Source organism: Triturus cristatus, chromosome 8 (genome assembly GCF_964204655.1).
Source record: "Triturus cristatus chromosome 8, aTriCri1.1, whole genome shotgun sequence".
In the NCBI taxonomy this organism is placed as follows: domain Eukaryota; kingdom Metazoa; phylum Chordata; class Amphibia; order Caudata; family Salamandridae; genus Triturus; species Triturus cristatus.
In genome coordinates this window covers 1662059838-1662078875 of record NC_140591.1, presented here as the reverse complement: position 1 = coordinate 1662078875, position 19038 = coordinate 1662059838, and the positions used below count along the sequence as shown (strand labels likewise).

General features: G+C 41.6%; 1 protein-coding gene across 1 annotated transcript in view; it reads right to left on the bottom strand.

The window, feature by feature from the left end:
- The window catches only part of LOC146808510 (extracellular calcium-sensing receptor-like), a 146490-nt gene extending 138216 nt beyond the window's left edge, over window positions 1–8274 (bottom strand). The window contains exons 1-2 of the mRNA XM_085623965.1: window positions 7851–8274; window positions 3325–3503 (exon numbers count right to left, since the gene is read on the bottom strand). Of these exons, the coding sequence (XP_085480091.1) occupies window positions 3325–3503; window positions 7851–8274 (603 nt within the window). The remainder of the gene's footprint in view (window positions 1–3324; window positions 3504–7850) is intronic.
- Between the last annotated feature and the right edge of the window lie 10764 nt (window positions 8275–19038).

Below are 19038 nucleotides of genomic sequence, written 5' to 3'. Positions count from 1 at the left end.
ACAGACTGTACAGGCCTTAAGGACATTACAACAGGTAATCAAGGCATCACCTCAAAACGCGCAACACAGCGGCACAAGCAGCCAACTTATCATGTTTTCTTTTTGATAAAAATACCAAACAGAAAAAGTAAAAAGATGGGCATTACTCAACGCTATCCAATATAACATTACATTTTCAGAGAAGCTTTCTGGTGGTCTTATGTTTGACAATTCTCACAAGAAAAACATTTATTTTTTTAAGTTTAAAGAGCTTTATTAAAGTAATTAGAAAAATGGGTACAATACACTACAAAGCATATAAAACAAGTAGCATTAATTGAACAACTGAAAAGGTAAATTAGTGGAATAAATGTCATAAAATTATTATCATAAATCTAAAGATATGCCACAAAGAAAAAGCAGTAATAAAATTTGTACCAGAAGGAGTAAATAGCATTTTACTATTTTGAATTTTACATAAGAAAGAAAAATCTAAAGACGAAAGAGGAAAAGACAGAAAAAGGAAAAACAAAATGGAAAGGAAGGAAAGGAAAGGAAAGAAAAAAGAAATTGGAGATATAATACTATCTTCGTCTAAGATTACAGTAGAACAATAATATTATAATAATCACATTGGTATCCAAAAACATAGTAATAACTGTATAAGTGACATATCAAAGGAAATAGAATAAAAGAGAAAAACTATAAAAGAATAAAGTACTCATGGTGGTTGATAAAAAAAGAGCTATTGAGTACGCAATGCAGATAAGTAAAGAGTAAGTGGAGACCAGAAGGCTTCTTTTCGAATAAGTTGTTGAGAAGTTTTGGAAGAAGCTGTGTCCAGTCTATGATGATAACAAAGAATGTTCCACCAGGCTGAGAAGGAAACCTTAGAGGCATCTTTCCAATTAGAAGTAATTACCTGAATAGCAATTAACAAGTCCACAAATATACCCGCTCTGCAGGAACCATCCCATTCAGCAGAATTGCTCCCCAAAAATATGGAGTATATGTCAAAAGAAAATGTAATATTACAAATGGAGGAGATTGATTCACAAACCCTCTTCCAAAAATGGGCAACGTTAGGACAAAGAAAAAAGGAATGCATAAAGGAGCCGGGAGTGGAGGGACATACCCAACAATTTTGGGATATATGTGAACTATACCTGGAGATTGATAATGGAGTTAAAAATAATCTATGATAAAAATACAAAAGGGTCTGTGTGGTGCTAGAATTACAAGAGGTGTGATGTATGCGTGTCCAAATGGAGTTCCAAGTATGAACGGAAAGGATGCGTTGTAGATCAGATTCCCATAAAAGCTCAACTTTACTTTTAGAGCGACTAGGAGAAGAAAAATGTTGGTATTTGTAAACTTGGAATGCTTTAATGGAAGGGGAGATAGATAATGGTTCTAACAGAGGATCCTGAGGTGGAAGAGGAGAGCTAGATAATAGAGAAAATTGATCCGTTAAGAGCAATCGTAGAGACTCGTATCTGAGCAGTGAAGATGTAGGTAGGTCAAATGCAGACTGAACCTCTTGAAGAGAAAGACAGCGAGAATCCTGAATTAATTGTTTAACTGGAAAAACCCCTATGGCCACCCATGCTTTCCAAAGAATAGTATGATTAGATAATTTGATATTTTTGTTATGCCATATAGAAGAATCTAAAAATATCTGTAAGGGAGTATGAGATTTACATTTAATAGAATGAAAAGTTGAAATGAATTTTGAAATCCTTGAATAATTCAAAAAGCGAGGAGGATGAGTAAAATTTGCTAAGAGAGAAAAAGGAAAAGGAGAAATCAGAGATTCCTCCGACTTATACCAAATAGAAGAAGGAACATCATCCAAAGTAGATATATATGGTAACATTTGGCGAATTAGAAAGGAAGAATGAGTTTGTCAAAAATTTGGTAAAAAGAAAGCCATCCCGATCCTTTGGGGCGGATAGAAATACGAGCCTTCCGGCCGTTTCAGAGAAATCTACTCAGAGTTCCATTAAGTGTTTTAAAAAGCTTCAATCGTAATTTAACTGGTAGCATAGATAAATAAAAATTAATAACGGGAAGCATCATTATTTTAATAGTGTCTAACCTACCCCATCATGACAAAAAGAGAGGAGACCATCTTTCTGCCATATTCTTAACTTTGGATAAGACCTCTTCCAAATTAAAGTGAATCGTTTTAGCAAGGGTAGAAGAATATTTAATAACTAAACATGTAATAGTATTAGTATTCCATTTAAAATCCATACCCGCAAACATGCTTCTGAAACAAAATTTGTTTAAAGAAAGAACCTCGGATTTAGAAAAATTCAATTTATACCCTGACAAGGCCGCATAAGAAGAAATCATTTCGGTAAAAGCAGGCATAGAAGTAGAGGGATCAAAAACATATAACATAATGTCATCAGCGTAAGCAGTAAACATAATTTCTACAGACTTGTGCGTGAAGTCACGGAATGTGGGGGAGTGTCGCAAGGAATGAAGAAAGGGTTCAAGAGAAAGGATAAAGAGTAACAGAGAGAGATGACATCCCTGACGGGTACCCCTCTGAAGAGGGAAATAAGAAGATTGTGATCCATTAATGAAGACTAAAGTGGTCGGAGAAGAATATAATAAATTAATAAGGGATAGAATAGAAGGACCAAACCCATGTCATTTAAGAGCACTCATCAGAAAAAGCCAATGGACGCGGTCAAAAGCTTTTTCCGCTTCCAGGGTTATGGCGGCTGCAGGGGAAGAACTTTTAGCTGCAAGATGAATAATATTGAGGAAAGTTCTAGAGTTATCAGAAATATTCCTTCCCTTAACAAACCCCGTTTGTTCAGATCCAATTAAATCAGTAAGGACCTGATTGATGCGAAGGGCTAATATCCTAGCAAAAAGCTGACAATCCGGATTAATCAAAGCTATAGGACGGCAGTTGGCGCATCGGGACGTATCTTTATCTTTTTTAGGAATAAAACAAATCATGGCTTCAAGAAAAGAGCCTCCAGCTTCACCATGACGAACAAAATGTTGAAAAAGAGATAAAAGATGAGGTAGAAGAACTAAGGAAAGGCAGGAATGGAACTCAGCAGTGAGACCATCAGGACCAGGAGCCTTATCCTTAGGTAACATGGACAAAGCGGATTTAATCTCAGAAAGAGAAATATCTCCTTCCAAAATTGTCAGGAAGAGGAGAGGAGCGGGGATGTAGGGAATCGAAAAAAGAATCTAGATTTGCGTCAGACGGGGAAGTCTCGGGCGTATAAGGTTCTTATAGAAATCCGTGAAACATGTTAAAATGTCTTCATCTTGAGGTGGGGAATGTCCCTGTCATCAATAATCTGATTTAACCTTCAGGTAATTTGCCAAAAGTTTACCGGCTCGGTTGCGACCACCATAAAACTTAGAGTTCATTTTTAACAACATCCCTGAGGCTTCCTCCGTGGATTTCCTATTAAAATCAAGTTTTGCTTGTACTAAAGTCTTGAGGGTATCAGCATTTTTAGATGAAAAATAGGCATGTTCCAATTCTTTAATAGAAGAGAGCAGAGAAATAGATTCTTTTCAGTATTTCTTCTTTTTGCTAGCTACATAATCTATAAGAAATCCTCTGGCTGTTGCTTTGGAAGAGTCCCAAATAGTATGTGTAATGAAAGGTCTCAGATTTCCCCTGGACCAAGGTATGTACCACCACTTTCCCAGGGAGAGAATATCAGTTTCAAAGTTATGGCATATAACATATACACAGCACTTCCTAAGGTGGGCAAACTTTCAACACTCCCCCAAAGGCAAGGCAAGAAAACAATATCACATGAGTCTCCTCTAGACCAAGGTAACGCACACAACACTTCTCTAGAGCGAGATATACTTTACACATCACTTGCCAGGAGTAGAACAACTTCCTATAACACAATTACCTGCTAGAAGGGAATTCACCCATCCTTCTACAACAGAATACTTGGCCAAGAAGAGCCCACACCTCCTGCTACAAGGAAAAGACAAATTGGTATATGTGGGATATATTTATTAGTAAATAGCACCACACGGTAAGCCAAATGCACCTATCATAGCAGACTCTAACATATCAATAGTATGATTGAAACACAATCAAGGCAAACATATATGTAGAAATATATATATGTATATAAATGTATGGAACCTGAGAGTAAGCAAGAACAGTAGGAAAACTAGAAATTAGTGGAACACCTCACCAACTGTATGTCCATCCCGTTTCCACTTCGCCAAAGGAGAGTCCGGTTCTTTGGCCGAAACAGGAGACAGTAGTGACACTATACGCCCCACTGCCACAGCTGCACGTCTGCCCTGTGATGAACTTCCACTGAACAGAACCCAGACACCTCCTTTAGTACAAGTGGAGACATAAGACGAAGCTCCTGGTGAGCCTCGCCCCCTTTTCCCATCAGAGTCCATACCACTCCGCACCAAGGCCACAGCTTCAGCTGGCCAGGCGTCTGTTATGACTTCAGAGCAGAGCGAGCACATTCCTCTGACAAGATCCAGTTCTTTCTGGTCAGTAAAGTGTGAAAAACAAGTGAAAAGGAAAACAAGCCCTTCTCACCTAGTGAAGCTCAGAAAATGGCGACAACTCTGAAAATTGAGTCACTCAAGCATAAGCCTCTATTCATGCAAAAGAGCAAAATTAGTATGCAAGATGACATAAGATCAGGCCAAAGCCAATAGCAAGCACTGCCGTTAAGCAAGATAAAGTCGGAATCTGAAAGAGACATAATCAAGCCCTACTTCTTAGCTTATTATTACTAGGCAGGCCTACACATCACTAAATTATGTTATAATACGCTAAATAAGACTGAGATGGTGATGGGCGACGGTCATTATCACGCTATTTATCCACATAAATAGCACATTCATTACAGTATGAAAGGGCATATCAGGAGTAGAAATAAATCAAAAGAATTCAGAAACAAAATCTTTAAAGCAGCATAGAAAGGAGGGATCTTTAAGAAGATAATTGTTAAAACGCCAGCGATGAGATTTAGAAGATAAAGATGGAAGGTCTAAATTTATCAAAACAGGAGTATGATCAGAGATGAGAATGGAACCAATCTATGCTTGTAGAAGGTTTGGGAAGGAGATGTGGGCTTAAAAATATCTATTCTAGAGGTAGAGTTATGAGTGGGGGAATACAATGTATATTCTAGACTATCTGGGTTGAATATTCTCCAGGCATCTACTAGACCTCGTGAATGAATAGTCCTAACAAAAGTTTTTGGTATTTTATTAAGGATGTACCTAGAAGATGATTTCCTTTCAGTGAAAGGATCCATAACCTGATTACAGTCACCACCCACTTTAAGGTTAGAGCTGGAACAAGTATGAAGAGTTTGGGACATAGGTTGCCAAAATTGGGAGTTATTGCCTGTGGGGCCATAAATATTAAATAAAGAAACATGGGACCCATTGATCATAGTATGAAGAAGGAGCCATCCACCATCTTCATCCTTCTCTTCTTTGTCTATCGTGAGAGACAAGGATTTGTGAAAAAGTATTGCAACACCATTTTTCCTGTCTTTGGAAGGAGAACTATATACGTGACCTACCCATTGCTTTTTACGGGAATTAATATCAGTCTCAGTAAGGTGTGTAGCATAGCAATTTTGCATTGAAGTTTAGCAAGATGGGTAAGTACCCACTGTTTCTTAACTGGATTACGTAGCCCCTTCACGTTCCATGAAATAATCTGAACATTATCAGACATTACAAGGCAAAGGAGGCATTAATACCAGTAACAATATCAGATAATTCCACAGAAATAATATACACCCTTATGCATCAAGCCAAAATCCAGTCGGTAAAATACCGAATCCTTATTAGCTCCCGGTATTAAGTAAAAAATACCCAATCCCAATGCATCAACCCAAAAGCAGAAATCGGTATTTAAGGAATCCTTAAATAGCGATTCATTAAATAGGGATTCCTTAAATACCGATTCCTTAAATAGCGATTGCATTTAAGGAATCCCAAAGTGAGATTCCTTAAATGCAATGCATCAAAGTTAAAAAATTAGCGATTTCGCTAATAAGGGGAGCAAATTACCATGAAGATGAACTGCATGGTAATTTGCAAAAACTTTGAAAAATGCACTTTTGTGCATTTTTCAAAGTTTCATGTTGCGCACACACATGCCCTTAGAGCATGTGTGTGTGCAACATATGTGCACATATCATTTTCAGGGGTGCAACAGGGTGTCCTTTTGACACCCTGGCACCCTTGAAAGTGCTCCCGCTATTAGCGATTCGGTAATACCGAATCGCTAATACAGAATGGCTTTACATTCATTCCTATGGGCCTCCAAGCCCATAGGAATGAATGGGTAGGTATTCCTTATTACCGATTCGGTATTACCGATTCGGTAATAAGGAATGTTAAGGAATCGCTATTTGAATAGCGATTCCTACATGCATAGCCTTTTGCTATTCCTTATTAGCGATTCCTTATTTTTCGCTAATAAGGAATCGCAAATGCTAATGTTGATGCATATGCCCCTATGTCAATATAAAAGCAACCAAAATGAAGACCATGAGTGCATTGAAAAATGTGCAATGGAACATAAAAAGAAGAGTAAGAATAATAAAAGGTAAAGATTACAAGAAGGAAGAACAAAGTAGGAAAAAATGAAGATATAGTCAAAAAATGGGGTACAAAAGCAGAGAGGAAGAAAGCGTTAAAAGGGAAAAGGAAAAACTGAATTAAAATAAGATACTACGAAGAGAAAAGGTAAGAAATGTGTAAGATAGGAATACAAGGAGAAACACATTTAGAGGATATACAGGGGAAGGTGAAAGAGGAAAAAAGTAAACAATTGAAAAAGGAGCAAAATTAAAAGCAAAAGAAGCAAGAGAAATTAGTGATAAAAAGCTGACAGAAAGCCGAGAGACTTCAGTCAAGAGAGACGGAATAAGCATCCAGAGGAAGGAAAAAGGCATAGGGAGGTGGGGAGCTGCAGAAAGAGAGAAAGATAGCGAAACCGACACAACACAGATAACTGAGACCAGTGGGAGCCAGTCAAGTAAGATAATAGACAAAAAGAGATAGAAGGAAGGGAAAAGAATATATAAGAACCAATCCAGGGGGACCATCCATGAAATAAAAATAAAATAGAAGACAACACAACCAAGAAACCAATTAACTAGATAACACTTACCAAATATTTGAGGTAATCGTAAACCCTAGGGTCATAATAAAGGGGCAGGGGATATAAGAACATCCGGGGAATGGATCGATACAATAATATAGAAGGCTAAAAAAAGGGAGACACGTAAGATTACAAAATGAAGTAACCACTGAAAAAGTTAACAAGACATAGTTACTAGACAAAAAACAACATCTGTAGAACATAAAACAACAACATCATAAAAGTTGAAAATTGTCAGAACATGGGAATAGTGCAAAAAATACAAAGAACAAAACACAGACAAATTAAAGAATACAAATCAGGGCCCTCCAAAGTCCATCTCGTCTCCTTAGTGTCAAGAAATACATTGTCTTAAGTCCTCAGGACGATCAAAGGAATAAGACCTCTCTCTGTAGGTAACTTTAAAGAAGCAGGGATGTACTAGACTATATCTGGCATTGATGGATCGAAGAGGCAGGCGAAGAGAGAGAAATTCTTTGCGTCGAGCTGCAGTAGTGCAAGCCACATCCTGAGGGAAGAAAATGTTTTGGCCAGACCACAACATTTGCTTCCTTGACTTTGCCAATGAGAGGACCATTAAAAGTTCAGTATATTAAAAAAACAGAACAATTATCCCCCTGGGACGTTGTACTGACCGTGATGAAGAGGAACCAGACTTTTTAGGGCCGATGAGATGAGCACACTGCAAAATTAAGAGATGTACCTTCTTTAAGACCAACAATCTTGGGAATGTGTACTTTTAAGAAAGCAAGCACATCGGACCCCTCCTCTCCTTCAGGAATACCATAAATACGGAGATTATTGCGTCTATTGCGGTTTTCTAAGTCTTCTTTTTGAGTTTTGAGGAGAGCAATCTCTTTAGACATAGCCAAAACTTGAGGTGTCAGATCCTGGATATCACTGATCCTTTGTTCCACAACAGACACTCTTGATTCCAAATTAGACCATTTCTCATCTAGCTTCTGAAGAGTTGCGTTGGTATCAATAACAAAGGGCTTAAGCAGTTTTATCTCCTCCATGAGGTCTTCCATCGTTATGGGTAATGGCGACTTGGTGGGAGAATTAGGTTCCTTCTTGTGACACTTCTGAGGAGCGGCAGGATTAGGTTCCCTGCGAGAGGAAGACATACCTGCCGGGATGGATCATCGGCCAAGAGGAGGGGAAGCCTCCATAAAGACAAAAACAATAAAGGAAGCTGATTCCAAGTGGGAAATGCCACTAGCTGTAAGTAATAAGCCAAAGTGCCTCACAAGAAGGTGGCATGAAGTGAAAAAGTCAATGTGGTAAGTAGGTAAATATGTCTCTACAATACTTAGGCAAAACCAGGTTTGAAAAATAGCAGTCTTGGATAGAAAAATTGCAGCAGTAAGTAAATACTCGAAAGAACCACAAGATGGCAGTGACACATCAGTCAGAAAAATTCACTAAACATGTTAAAGCAGAATTCTGAAAGCTGACTTAAAGGAAAAATCGATGTAAAACAGAAGGTGTTGTTCTGTGTATCAAATATTAATTCCTTAATATCACAGGGTGAAGAGAACACTGCTACATAAGGTGGAATGCATAAGAGTTGTGAAATTTCATTCCCTGAGTGAGCTGAAGCTGAAAAAGAGGGTGGAAATTAGGTAAAATATAAACACATTTTAGGGCTATGACAAGAAAAAGGTGCCCTTTCTAAAAAAGCTGAAGCGTTTTAAAAGCATTGCAGAGAAGCGTGACATTTCTCCACATCGGCGAACTCAGCGTGAGGTGAGCGTTATCAAAAGCGCAAGATGGCAGTCGCGGGCTCCTCACGAAATGCACCGCATATCTGAAGAAATACTCGATGTGTAAGCGGGCTTACCGCAACATGAGAACAATAGCGGCAGACTCAGCGAGGGCTCCGACGTTCACAGTGGTCGTCCAAGCCTTCGGCAAAGCTCCTTACCAGTCGCTTTATTTACATTTCTTCAAAGTCGGACCGGAGCCACGTCAGTCCGCCGCCATCCCCGTCAGCGCTCAAGCCACGTCCCCCCAAGCAAAACATTTCTGAAATTATCTAAAAACGCCTCTTGTCTTTACCTCAGCGCCTTAATGCACGCTCAAAAGCGAAACTTAAATGATTCTGAAACTATTTTACAAGTTTTTTTTTCTTTAATTCTTTTTTGTTTAAATATAGTCTTCTATATAGTCTTCTAAAGCTGTAAAACTGAGGCTCGACCAGTGTGATTTTTGTCAGGCCCATTTGAGAGTGTTTTAAGTAGCATTAAAGGTAATTACGCACAAAATGATGCTCAGAAAAGTAAAAATGCATTTACGCTCACGGGTCAGTGCCGAGCAGGATTCAGTTTAAATTACTCTCACATGCAAAGCCTCACAAAACCAAACAGTGAATATGTAACCAGCAGATGGCAGTAAACCACATGTTTTCATATGTGCTTGAAATGCTATTCCCAAACCGTGTGCACAGAAAATAACAAGAGACAACAAGCATTGGCATAGCCAATAGGTCTCGCCTTTGGGACCTTAGAAGTGTTTAGCCATGCAACAGTTGATGTTGTTGCACCAATGATATTGAGCTGGATAACCAAACACTTATAAAGGCGAGACCTATTGGCTATGCCAATGCTTGTTTACACATGCTAACACTGTATGGGAAAATATTCCACCTCATAGGTAACGGTCTAACACTACAATACACAAATATGTTTTTTTGGGGGGAGGGCTGCAACTGATGCTGCAGATGATGGATTGTGTCATGTGGCATATGTTGCAAATCCATAAATCGCATAATGGCAGTGGCCCTGCCTATAAGGCTAAGCTGTCAATCACGTCTGCATGTTGAAGGGGACATCCAGTTGATGCGGAGAGAAACAGTTATTTGTATCCATGTGTAAACCGCAAAAAATTATCAACAGGTGCTCCCGCATGCTTATTACTTGATGACGTCAGCGTCTGTGTTGTATTACGTAACGATATGCTACTTTAAACTGTACTCGTTGAGCCCAGCTTTTCTATCATTGCCCCGCCCCATGTCTCTGTATTTGACTACTTTTAGGCAGATAGAATTCACGGCTAGTCCTCTCAGCCTTTCATACTTCTAAGGCTGATAAAAATGATTGTGCTTTAGTGAGTTTCAAACGTTCATTATTAAACATTGATTCAGGAGGGAATGAAGTGAATGTTCCCTTTATAAATAAGTCCGTTATTGTATGAGCTGGGACATCAGAGCAGGGCGGATGAAGGAAATAAAAAACACATAAAAGGGAACAGGTTGGGGAACAAAGAAAGAATTAGCAGAGGTCCTGCTTTTTAGTTACGTTTCTCATCATAAGCGTCTTAAGATATTATTCAGCTGATAGATAAAGCTAAAAGGGTCAGTTTATTGGATAAAATAGAAGAAATTAGCAATAAAAAGAAAAGAATTACTGAATTTGAGGAGCAAGTCACCTGCCACAGACCGCAGGGTTGAGTGAAGGTTGCTTCCTGACAGCCTCCGCCAGGCCCTGCTGAGATCCTGCGGACATGCCCTTCGCCTGCTAAATATTTGCATAACGCCTCTCTACACGAGCAACAACAATCCAGAAAACGAAGCGCCTTTGGGGTCCTGTCACACTGGTGGAGCAATGTTGACTTCGGCTGGCATTTACCACAAATACTCCTCGCTGCATAAAAGATGTTTCCAGTCTCTAGACGTCAGGGCAGTCAGTTGGAGAGCAGGCATGTGTGAGCGTCTGTGTTCGCAGGTGAGAACGCGGGCATTCTTAGGTGCGCGCGTGCCCGTTCACTTTTCAGGCACTACACTCGTGCTTGCTCCCTCAAGGTGGATGCCGCCACAAGCACGAGTGCAGTGCTTGAAAAGGCGAGACCTAAAAAGGGGTTCCAAGTGCCCAAAGAGCAAAGAAAACTTTGAGGATTCGTGGCTAGGTTAAAAACAAGCATTTGCAATGCAATAGGTCTCGCATTTATACGATTTTGAGCTATTGGTATTGTAAATGACAATGCCTTTTATTTATGTTTTAAAAACCCACACATAAATAAAAGGCATTGCCATTTACAGTGCCAATAGCTCAAACTCTTAACAACTGCGAGACCTATTGCATTGCAAATGCTTGTTATGGTGAGTTCATGTTTACTATGCGAGCAAAATAGTGAGTAAAGCATTCTGCACTTGCATTTTTACATGTAAATGTTTGTGTAAGCAAAATGTAAAATGAAAACTAGCAAAGGCATTGAATTAACTTTAGACGTTGTTTTAGAAAAAAAGAAAGGATAAAAAAAACAGTGTGCCACTAAGTCTGGAGTGGCCTAACAGTTTAAATTGTTTAGGAATCTGCTGTGAAAGGAAACAGCAATCCTACAATAAACTGAAAGTTAGCCTCCTAATTGAGATAGTTATCAGTGTTGCCGTGGCACCCTTTCAGCTGAATGTGTTTGAAAAGCGTTCACACCTTGGTATCGGAAGAAGACCGAATGATGCGCCAAGAAGTCTGGAGTGGTGTGAAACGTTTGAATAGTTTGTAGATGTGTTTGATGTGGAGTCTGCAGTGGTACAATACAGAGAAACGTCGCCTCTTGGTTAAGATCGTTATCACTGGTAGGAGCTGTATATGCGGCTTTCATCAACTTGTACATATTGATGGAAACAACAAGGTAGGGTAATGAAGGGGGGGGGGGTGTTAGCGTGTTCTTTCCTGCTCCAGATCCAATCTCTGTAGAGTGAAATGGAAGGGATCAGGTGGGGGAGGGACCTGGTATTTTAAAAGAAATTAAAGGGGATTTTAAGCCTCCCTGTTGCCTAAAAGGAGCCCGTAACCCATTAAAGCAGATTAGGATTATTTGAGCAGCTTTTTCATTTGAGCATACAGTGTCCTCGAGAGGTGGAAATGATTGTTAAAGTGACATAAAGACACCACTCAAAGCAGCTGACTATCTGCGGACCGGGTGAGGCGGATGGTAGAGCTTGGGAGCCAAGTTTTAGGAGGGCTGCTTGGAGCATGGACAGACCCCTGAAGGAGTGTTTTTGCTGCGTTTGTGCTGGGAGGGTGGGGGAGGGTTTATAACGCGAATGGAAGCAAAGTTCCAGAAGGCCTGTGCGGAGCATTGTTAGACCACCAGAGGGCTGTTTCTGCTGTATTACAGGCATTTCTTTGGTGGTGGGAGGGAAGGCACCCCACAGTGAGATGCAGTGTTGAAAGTGCAAGTTAAAGATAAAAGCATGCCGCTTGTGAAGCGCCTACAATACACAGCAGTATTGTGGCGCTTTACAAATGAAGTGCGTACCTTAATCTCATACCAAACATGAGCAGTGTTTCTAATCTAGTCAAGTCCTCTTCCTTTCGCTATAAATCATCACAGAACAGAAATATCCAAAGCATTCGAGGGCTGTTATAGGACGTCACTGCTTGCACTTCTCTCACAAACACTGAAACACGATGTCACATTATCCGGTGGGTAAAATTAAAAATATAAGTATATTTATTCTGAGCTCCGAATTATTTAATAAAAAAAATTACCAACTGGAAATGCGGGGATTGAACCCGGGGCATCATTCATACAACGCATGCGCTCTAACACGGAGCTACGTCCCCTGGCTTACGAAACTCTCTCCTATAGGTTATGATATAGCAAACAAGCGCCCCGTGTTGGAACGGTACGACTCTCCCTTTAGGGTAGGTAACACAATTGCACGCTCCTTGAATTCAAAGTGAACAAAGTCCGACACTCCTGCCCCAACCCTTCTCACCAAGGAGCCAAACTCACACTTCCAGTAACCGCAACAGAGTCTGGCACCACGAATCCGCCTCCCAGTACCAGCTGCACACAGAAAGCTACTCATGTTATCACAGTGCAAGAAGGCCTACACTCCACTAGTAACTCCACCAACAATACGTGCTGGATTTATTGTACACGCAAGAGCATTTTGTCTCGTTCATATCACAAATAATTACCCTGACACTTCTGTCACAGGTCACGTCAAGATGCCTAACACGCAGCTTTCAGATTTCAGAATGAAACCACACGTTTGATTTGTTGTGTTTTAGTTAAAGGTGAGATATGTGGCGTAATAAACGTTCAAGGGTTCGATTCCTGGATATCTCTTTTTTTATTCTAGCGTGATCTTGGATTTTATTTTGTAATTTGGTTACAGTACGTAACCCACCTGGGCCTGCAGTCTTCACCTCGGGCATTAGAAAATATTTGCGTATCGGCTAATTTTCTTTCCCTTCCACAAAATGTAACTGTGATTGCTGCATCCTACATGAAGGGTCAAGGGGGTTGGCACGTGCGCCTCATTTAGTGCAGGTGATTGGCACGTGACGTACAAAATAACCTCGCGAGCTAATTTTGTAAGGGCTGGAGTGACGCGAGAAATTAAAGCAAGGCTCCCATGGTCTTGTATGTGCAGTTGCGTTGGCGGTGGCCTAAAATGATAGAAAAATAAAACTGTGCAGTTAGCAATTAAACGATTTTCAGCGTGACAGCAGACTTTGACTGTAACAAATTTACACCTGCACTAGCTTGTGGTTGCGCAAAATTGACAAAGTAGTCTAATTTCACGATAATAATGTTTAAAATGGCCAGATTTTAAGTGATGTTTTATACGGTGGTTGAAAATAAAAACAGATGACGACATATGCTACTTTGCTAGTAGGGTTGAAATCGCAATAACGAGCTGGCTGGAATAGTTGTAAATACGTCTTCTTGTTGTCTTCTGGGCTAGATATGTAGGAATGCTGAAAAGTAGTTGTGGAACAAGTGAAAAGCCTGCTGCGCTTATCTGTTACGGATAAGGATGCTTTTATTGCGTCCCGTCTTGTAAACGTCAAGGCACTCCAGGAAGCGGCGGACAGGCCCTGGTGCGGGGATATCTCGCTTTACGTTGCCAAGAGGTGACAGCGGGGCTTTTAGCTCCCACTCGAGGCTGAGAGAACTTGGCAGGCCTGGGAGGGAGGGCGCGGAGGCAGTTACTAATGGAGGCGCTAACTTACACCCCTCAGCGCGAGGCATTGGCCATATCGCACACAAGTGGAAAGTGACATTGCAGATAGCTGCCTGGCGTTTGACGTGTCTGGTAGGCGCTGCAGGCCAGGCGTAAGCGCTTCATGAAATCAGGTGTAAAAGTCATGCTGGGATCGTGAGCTCAAGTGGCAGAGAGGAGTGTCTTACATGTTAGGAACTGCTGCACGAAATATGTACTACAGACAGTAAACAAATCAGATGTCACACTGGATTTTACTCTATAAAACAAATGACGGAACACGCATGATTTTACCGGAGCTCGCGGCACCATACAAAGTACTTCAGAAATATGCCAGCCACGTTAAAGAGAGAGAAACGCTTTCCATTAAAACTGCAGCAATGGAGGCCTGATTAGCATTTACAGAGGTTCACGCGATGAAGCCGAGAGGAAGGAGGCACTTTCCGTTTCGAGAGGCGTCTTGGCGTTTGACGTGTCTGGTAGGCGCTGCAGGCCAGGCGTAAGCGCTTCATGAAATCAGGTGTAAAAGTCATGCTGGGATCGTGAGCTCAAGTGGCAGAGAGGAGTGTCTTACATGTTAGGAACTGCTGCACGAAATATGTACTACAGACAGTAAACAAATCAGATGTCACACTGGATTTTACTCTATAAAACAAATGACGGAACACGTATGATTTTACCGGAGCTCGCGGCACCATACAAAGTACTTCAGAAATATGCCAGCCACGTTAAAGAGAGAGAAACGCTTTCCATTAAAACTGCAGCAATGGAGGCCTGATTAGCATTTACAGAGGTTCATGCGATGAAGCCGAGAGGAAGGAGGCACTTTCCGTTTCGAGAGGCGTCTTGGCGTTTGACGTGTCTGGTAGGCGCTGCAGGCCAGGCGTAAGCGCTTCATGAAATCAGGTGTAAAAGTCATACTGGGATCGTGAGCTCAAGTGGCAGAGAGGAGTATCTTACATGTTAGGAACTGCTGCACGAAATATGTACTACAGACAGTAAACAAATCAGATGTCACACTGGATTTTACTCTATAAAACAAATGACGGAACACGCATGATTTTACCAGAGCTCGCGGCACCATACAAAGTACTTCAGAAATATGCCAGCCACGTTAAAGAGAGAGAAACGCTTTCCATTAAAACTGCAGCAATGGAGGCCTGATTAGCATTTACAGAGGTTCATGCGATGAAGCCGAGAGGAAGGAGGCACTTTCCGTTTCGAGAGGCGTCTGCTAAATGTTAAAGCGCGGCCGGGTGGCAGGCGAAAGTGAAAGTAGTTTTGGAAGTGCAAACAGTGGCTTTTCAGGCCGCCAAATGGTGCGCGTGCCCGGGGCACATGCACTGTACTTGGAGGCCTGAAAAGCCACTGTTTGCACTTCCAAAACTCGCTTACTATAAGTCTCGCCAGAGCAGCGCTAAAGCGCTGTCTCAGGCGAGACCTAATAAATACTTTAAAACATAAGCTCCTCAGAAGGAAGAACTTCAGGAAAGGAGATACAGGCACACAAGCAGCGTTAAACTCACTGCTCGTTCCCGAGGAAATACTCCATGGGAGTTAACTTGCAAGAAAAGGTGGGGCTTGCACTAACCATTAACCAATTGCAGGCTATGAGTTTGGAATGATACAGACATAAGCCAATCCGAACTGGTGGGATGGGTCAGACCGCACAAAGTTCATACAACAGATCACTTGACAGAGCAAACGTTGTCTAGGCTCGACATAATCAGGCAGCTTCCCTGGCAGCATCTAAGTCTTCAGGAATGTCTTCTGGCTCACCTGCAAAATTGAGGGGTTTTATACATCATTTGCGAATATTAAATGAACACAGCTGTTAAATCACTGTGGTGTGATGGAAAAAATTACTTCTGCAGCAAATCAGAGCCCAACCTTTAATAAACGTCATATTGCCTTTGAAATTAAGCACTATCCCACTAAATGAATAATAACTCTACCCCTTCTATCCTAATTCCATCTGGAGATGGTGGAATAAACTAGATACAATAATGTGTTATATGAATAAATAAGGCACAGTGAACCAACCAAAGGGCCTTGAGATTATAGTTGAGGTTTATGACTGAGTCAGGGAAAGTTCATTGAGAGCTGCCTAAACAATGGCAGTAGAATAACCAAGCATATCTCAGCTTGGCTGTGTGAGCAAAAATTGCAAGGGGAGATTTGTGCAGTGGGGAAACACAGAGGAATCCATTTTGTATAAAATGACTGACAGGTTCTACTTGGGGCCTAGTTAACAAAGGATAGAAAAATTCACAACTAGTATCATTTAAATTACAGGGCCCTGGGACCTGTGGTACTGATGGAGCAAGGAGTCGTAGAAAAGAGACTTGCTCGGAAGCAATCCACTCATTTAACTTACTAACAAGTTATTAATAAAGTTTTTTGCGAAAACTAATATGCATTACATGAACACGAGGGTTAGCGAAGCTCACATATGTGTGTACTAACAAGGATAACATTGAAAATGACTAATATTGCTTTAAATAGGAATTCTGTTCTGTGTATGCGTCAACTACATCTACGTAGGATGACGAACTAACGCTTGGAGGGAAATTCTGGTGCATGAGCAGAAGCTTTAAAATGAGTCTTGAAGGCTCACATGGATGGCACCTGCTTGGCTGAATTGCAAACACCCTATTTTGTTAATGCTAATGCAGGGAAAAGTATTAATAAATAAAACGGGATAGAGTAGAGGTGGGTGGTATACAGTTCAACCACTTTGTTTGAGAAACTAATATTCGTCTTCTGACCTTTATCATTAGTGCGTATTTGGGCCTTTCTCGCATAACAGAAAGAGCCGAGTGTCACGAAGTCTGTGCATGCCCACTGAGTGATCCCATGAAGGTCATGACAAAGCAGTTGTTCACATTAAAGTTATAATTGTATCAGCATTGTTACATTTATCACATGGGAATAAAGTTTATGAATAAAATGTAAGGGGTTGGGTTACGAACCATGGCTTAACTGAATCTTGTGACATGTAAGCATGGTGTGATGAAGACCCCCCCTTCGCCTGACTAATCAAATTTCGTATTAACCTGATATTGAAACATTAATGGGTGAAACATGCAGAACGAAAGGTATAATTAAGACAGCTTTAGTTAGTTAGTTAGAGGGAGATGCTGGTGATGCTGATAAGGAGCTGAAGAATCGCAGAGCTGGGTGGAGGGAGCTGATTGCAGACCCTGAAGCAGAACTTTCTATCCTAATTTAATTGGGTTCGATTAGAAGATTGCGGAAGAATCTCGAGGAGGAAGAGAGTGTCAGAGAGGGGTGCGGCGTAATCGTCGGTATTCTAGAGAGGTCAACTATCCTGTCCTGATTCCTGTCCTGAAGTCTTTGTCTCCTGTTCTATCCCAGGGGACCCTTACCAGCCCTTTGGCTAGGGGGTTGGTCTTCCACACCATCCTTGGTAAATATAATTTCTCGTTCATTGCAAATGTTCTTATCTCTCTGTCCTCTCCCTTTCTGAGCATTGATTATTGTATGAGTCCGAGGCAAGTTGTATGGTATTCATTCATTGAATTTTCTCTCCTGTAATTTTGAGATGGTTCACTTGCGTTTAATTTAGATAAAGATTTAAAACTGTCCTGAGTCTATTGTTTATTTTATCACATTTAAAGTATAAGTAAGTTCGTTTTTGTGCTTTATTACCATCAACTAGTTCAACTAATGGTCCATTGACCAGAGGAAAGAACTTTTTGATCTGTGAAGGGTTAGTTAGAGATGAACTTGAGTATTAAATAACTAATACTAAACGTTGTGAAAATTTACAAACTTGACACCAGCGGTTGTATGCACTGTGAGTTTAGGGGCCCAGGTGAGTATATGGTAGTGGAGTATCTGTTGTTGTTGAACCACTGGATCAGTTTTCTAGTAGCAGAGCTATGGTTGTTATTGACTAGTTTGGTCATAAGTATTGTTATTGATTTTTGATTTATGTTTAACAAAAGAGTTAGGTGCCGATTACGATCCGGTAAAAACCGGGTATGAACAGTCGGTCGGAGAGTTTTCTCCGTCCGACTCTTACCCGGTCGGAAAACTTTACAAACATGGAATTACGATTCGCACGGAAACACCATTTCCGTACGAATCGTAAAAAACACCGACCGACGAAAATATACGTACGAATGTGATCCGGGAATGCTGCGACGTGACATCGGGACGCTTTCAGGCAGCGTTTCACGACCCAGGAAGTACGATTCGAACCAACAGCAGTCCGGACGGCGATATTTTCACGGCACCCAAAAAGTGCCGGAAAAGCGAAGTACGGCGCGAAACGACCAGAGTAGGTGGCCCGGTACGCGCCGTACCCCCCCCCCAGCCCCCGTATGTACGCGCTGACCCCCCCCAGCCCCCGTATGTACGCGCCGACCCCCCCAGCCCCTGTATGTACGCGCTGACCCCCCCAGCCCCCGTATGTACGTGCCGACCCCCCCAGCCCTCGTATGTACGCGCTGACCCCCCCAGCCCCTGTATGTAAGCGCCGACCCCCCCAGCCCCCGTACGTACGTGTCGTACCCCCCGTGTATGTACACCCGTGTACGTGTCGTACCCCCCGTGTATGTACACCCGTGTACGTTCGAGTCGTACCCCCACCCGTGTATGTACGGTGTGAACCCCCAGCGCGTAGGGGGTACGACACGTACACGGGTGTACATACACGGGTGGGGGTACGACTCGAACGTACACGGGTGTACATACACGGGGGGGTACGACACGTACACGGGTGTACATACACGGGGGTACGACACGTACACGGGTGTACATACACGGGGGTACGACTCAAACGTACACAGGTGTACATACACGGGGGGTACGACACGTACACGGGTGTACATACACGGGGGTACGACACGTACACGGGTGTACATACACGGGGGTATGACATGTACATACACGGGGGGTACGA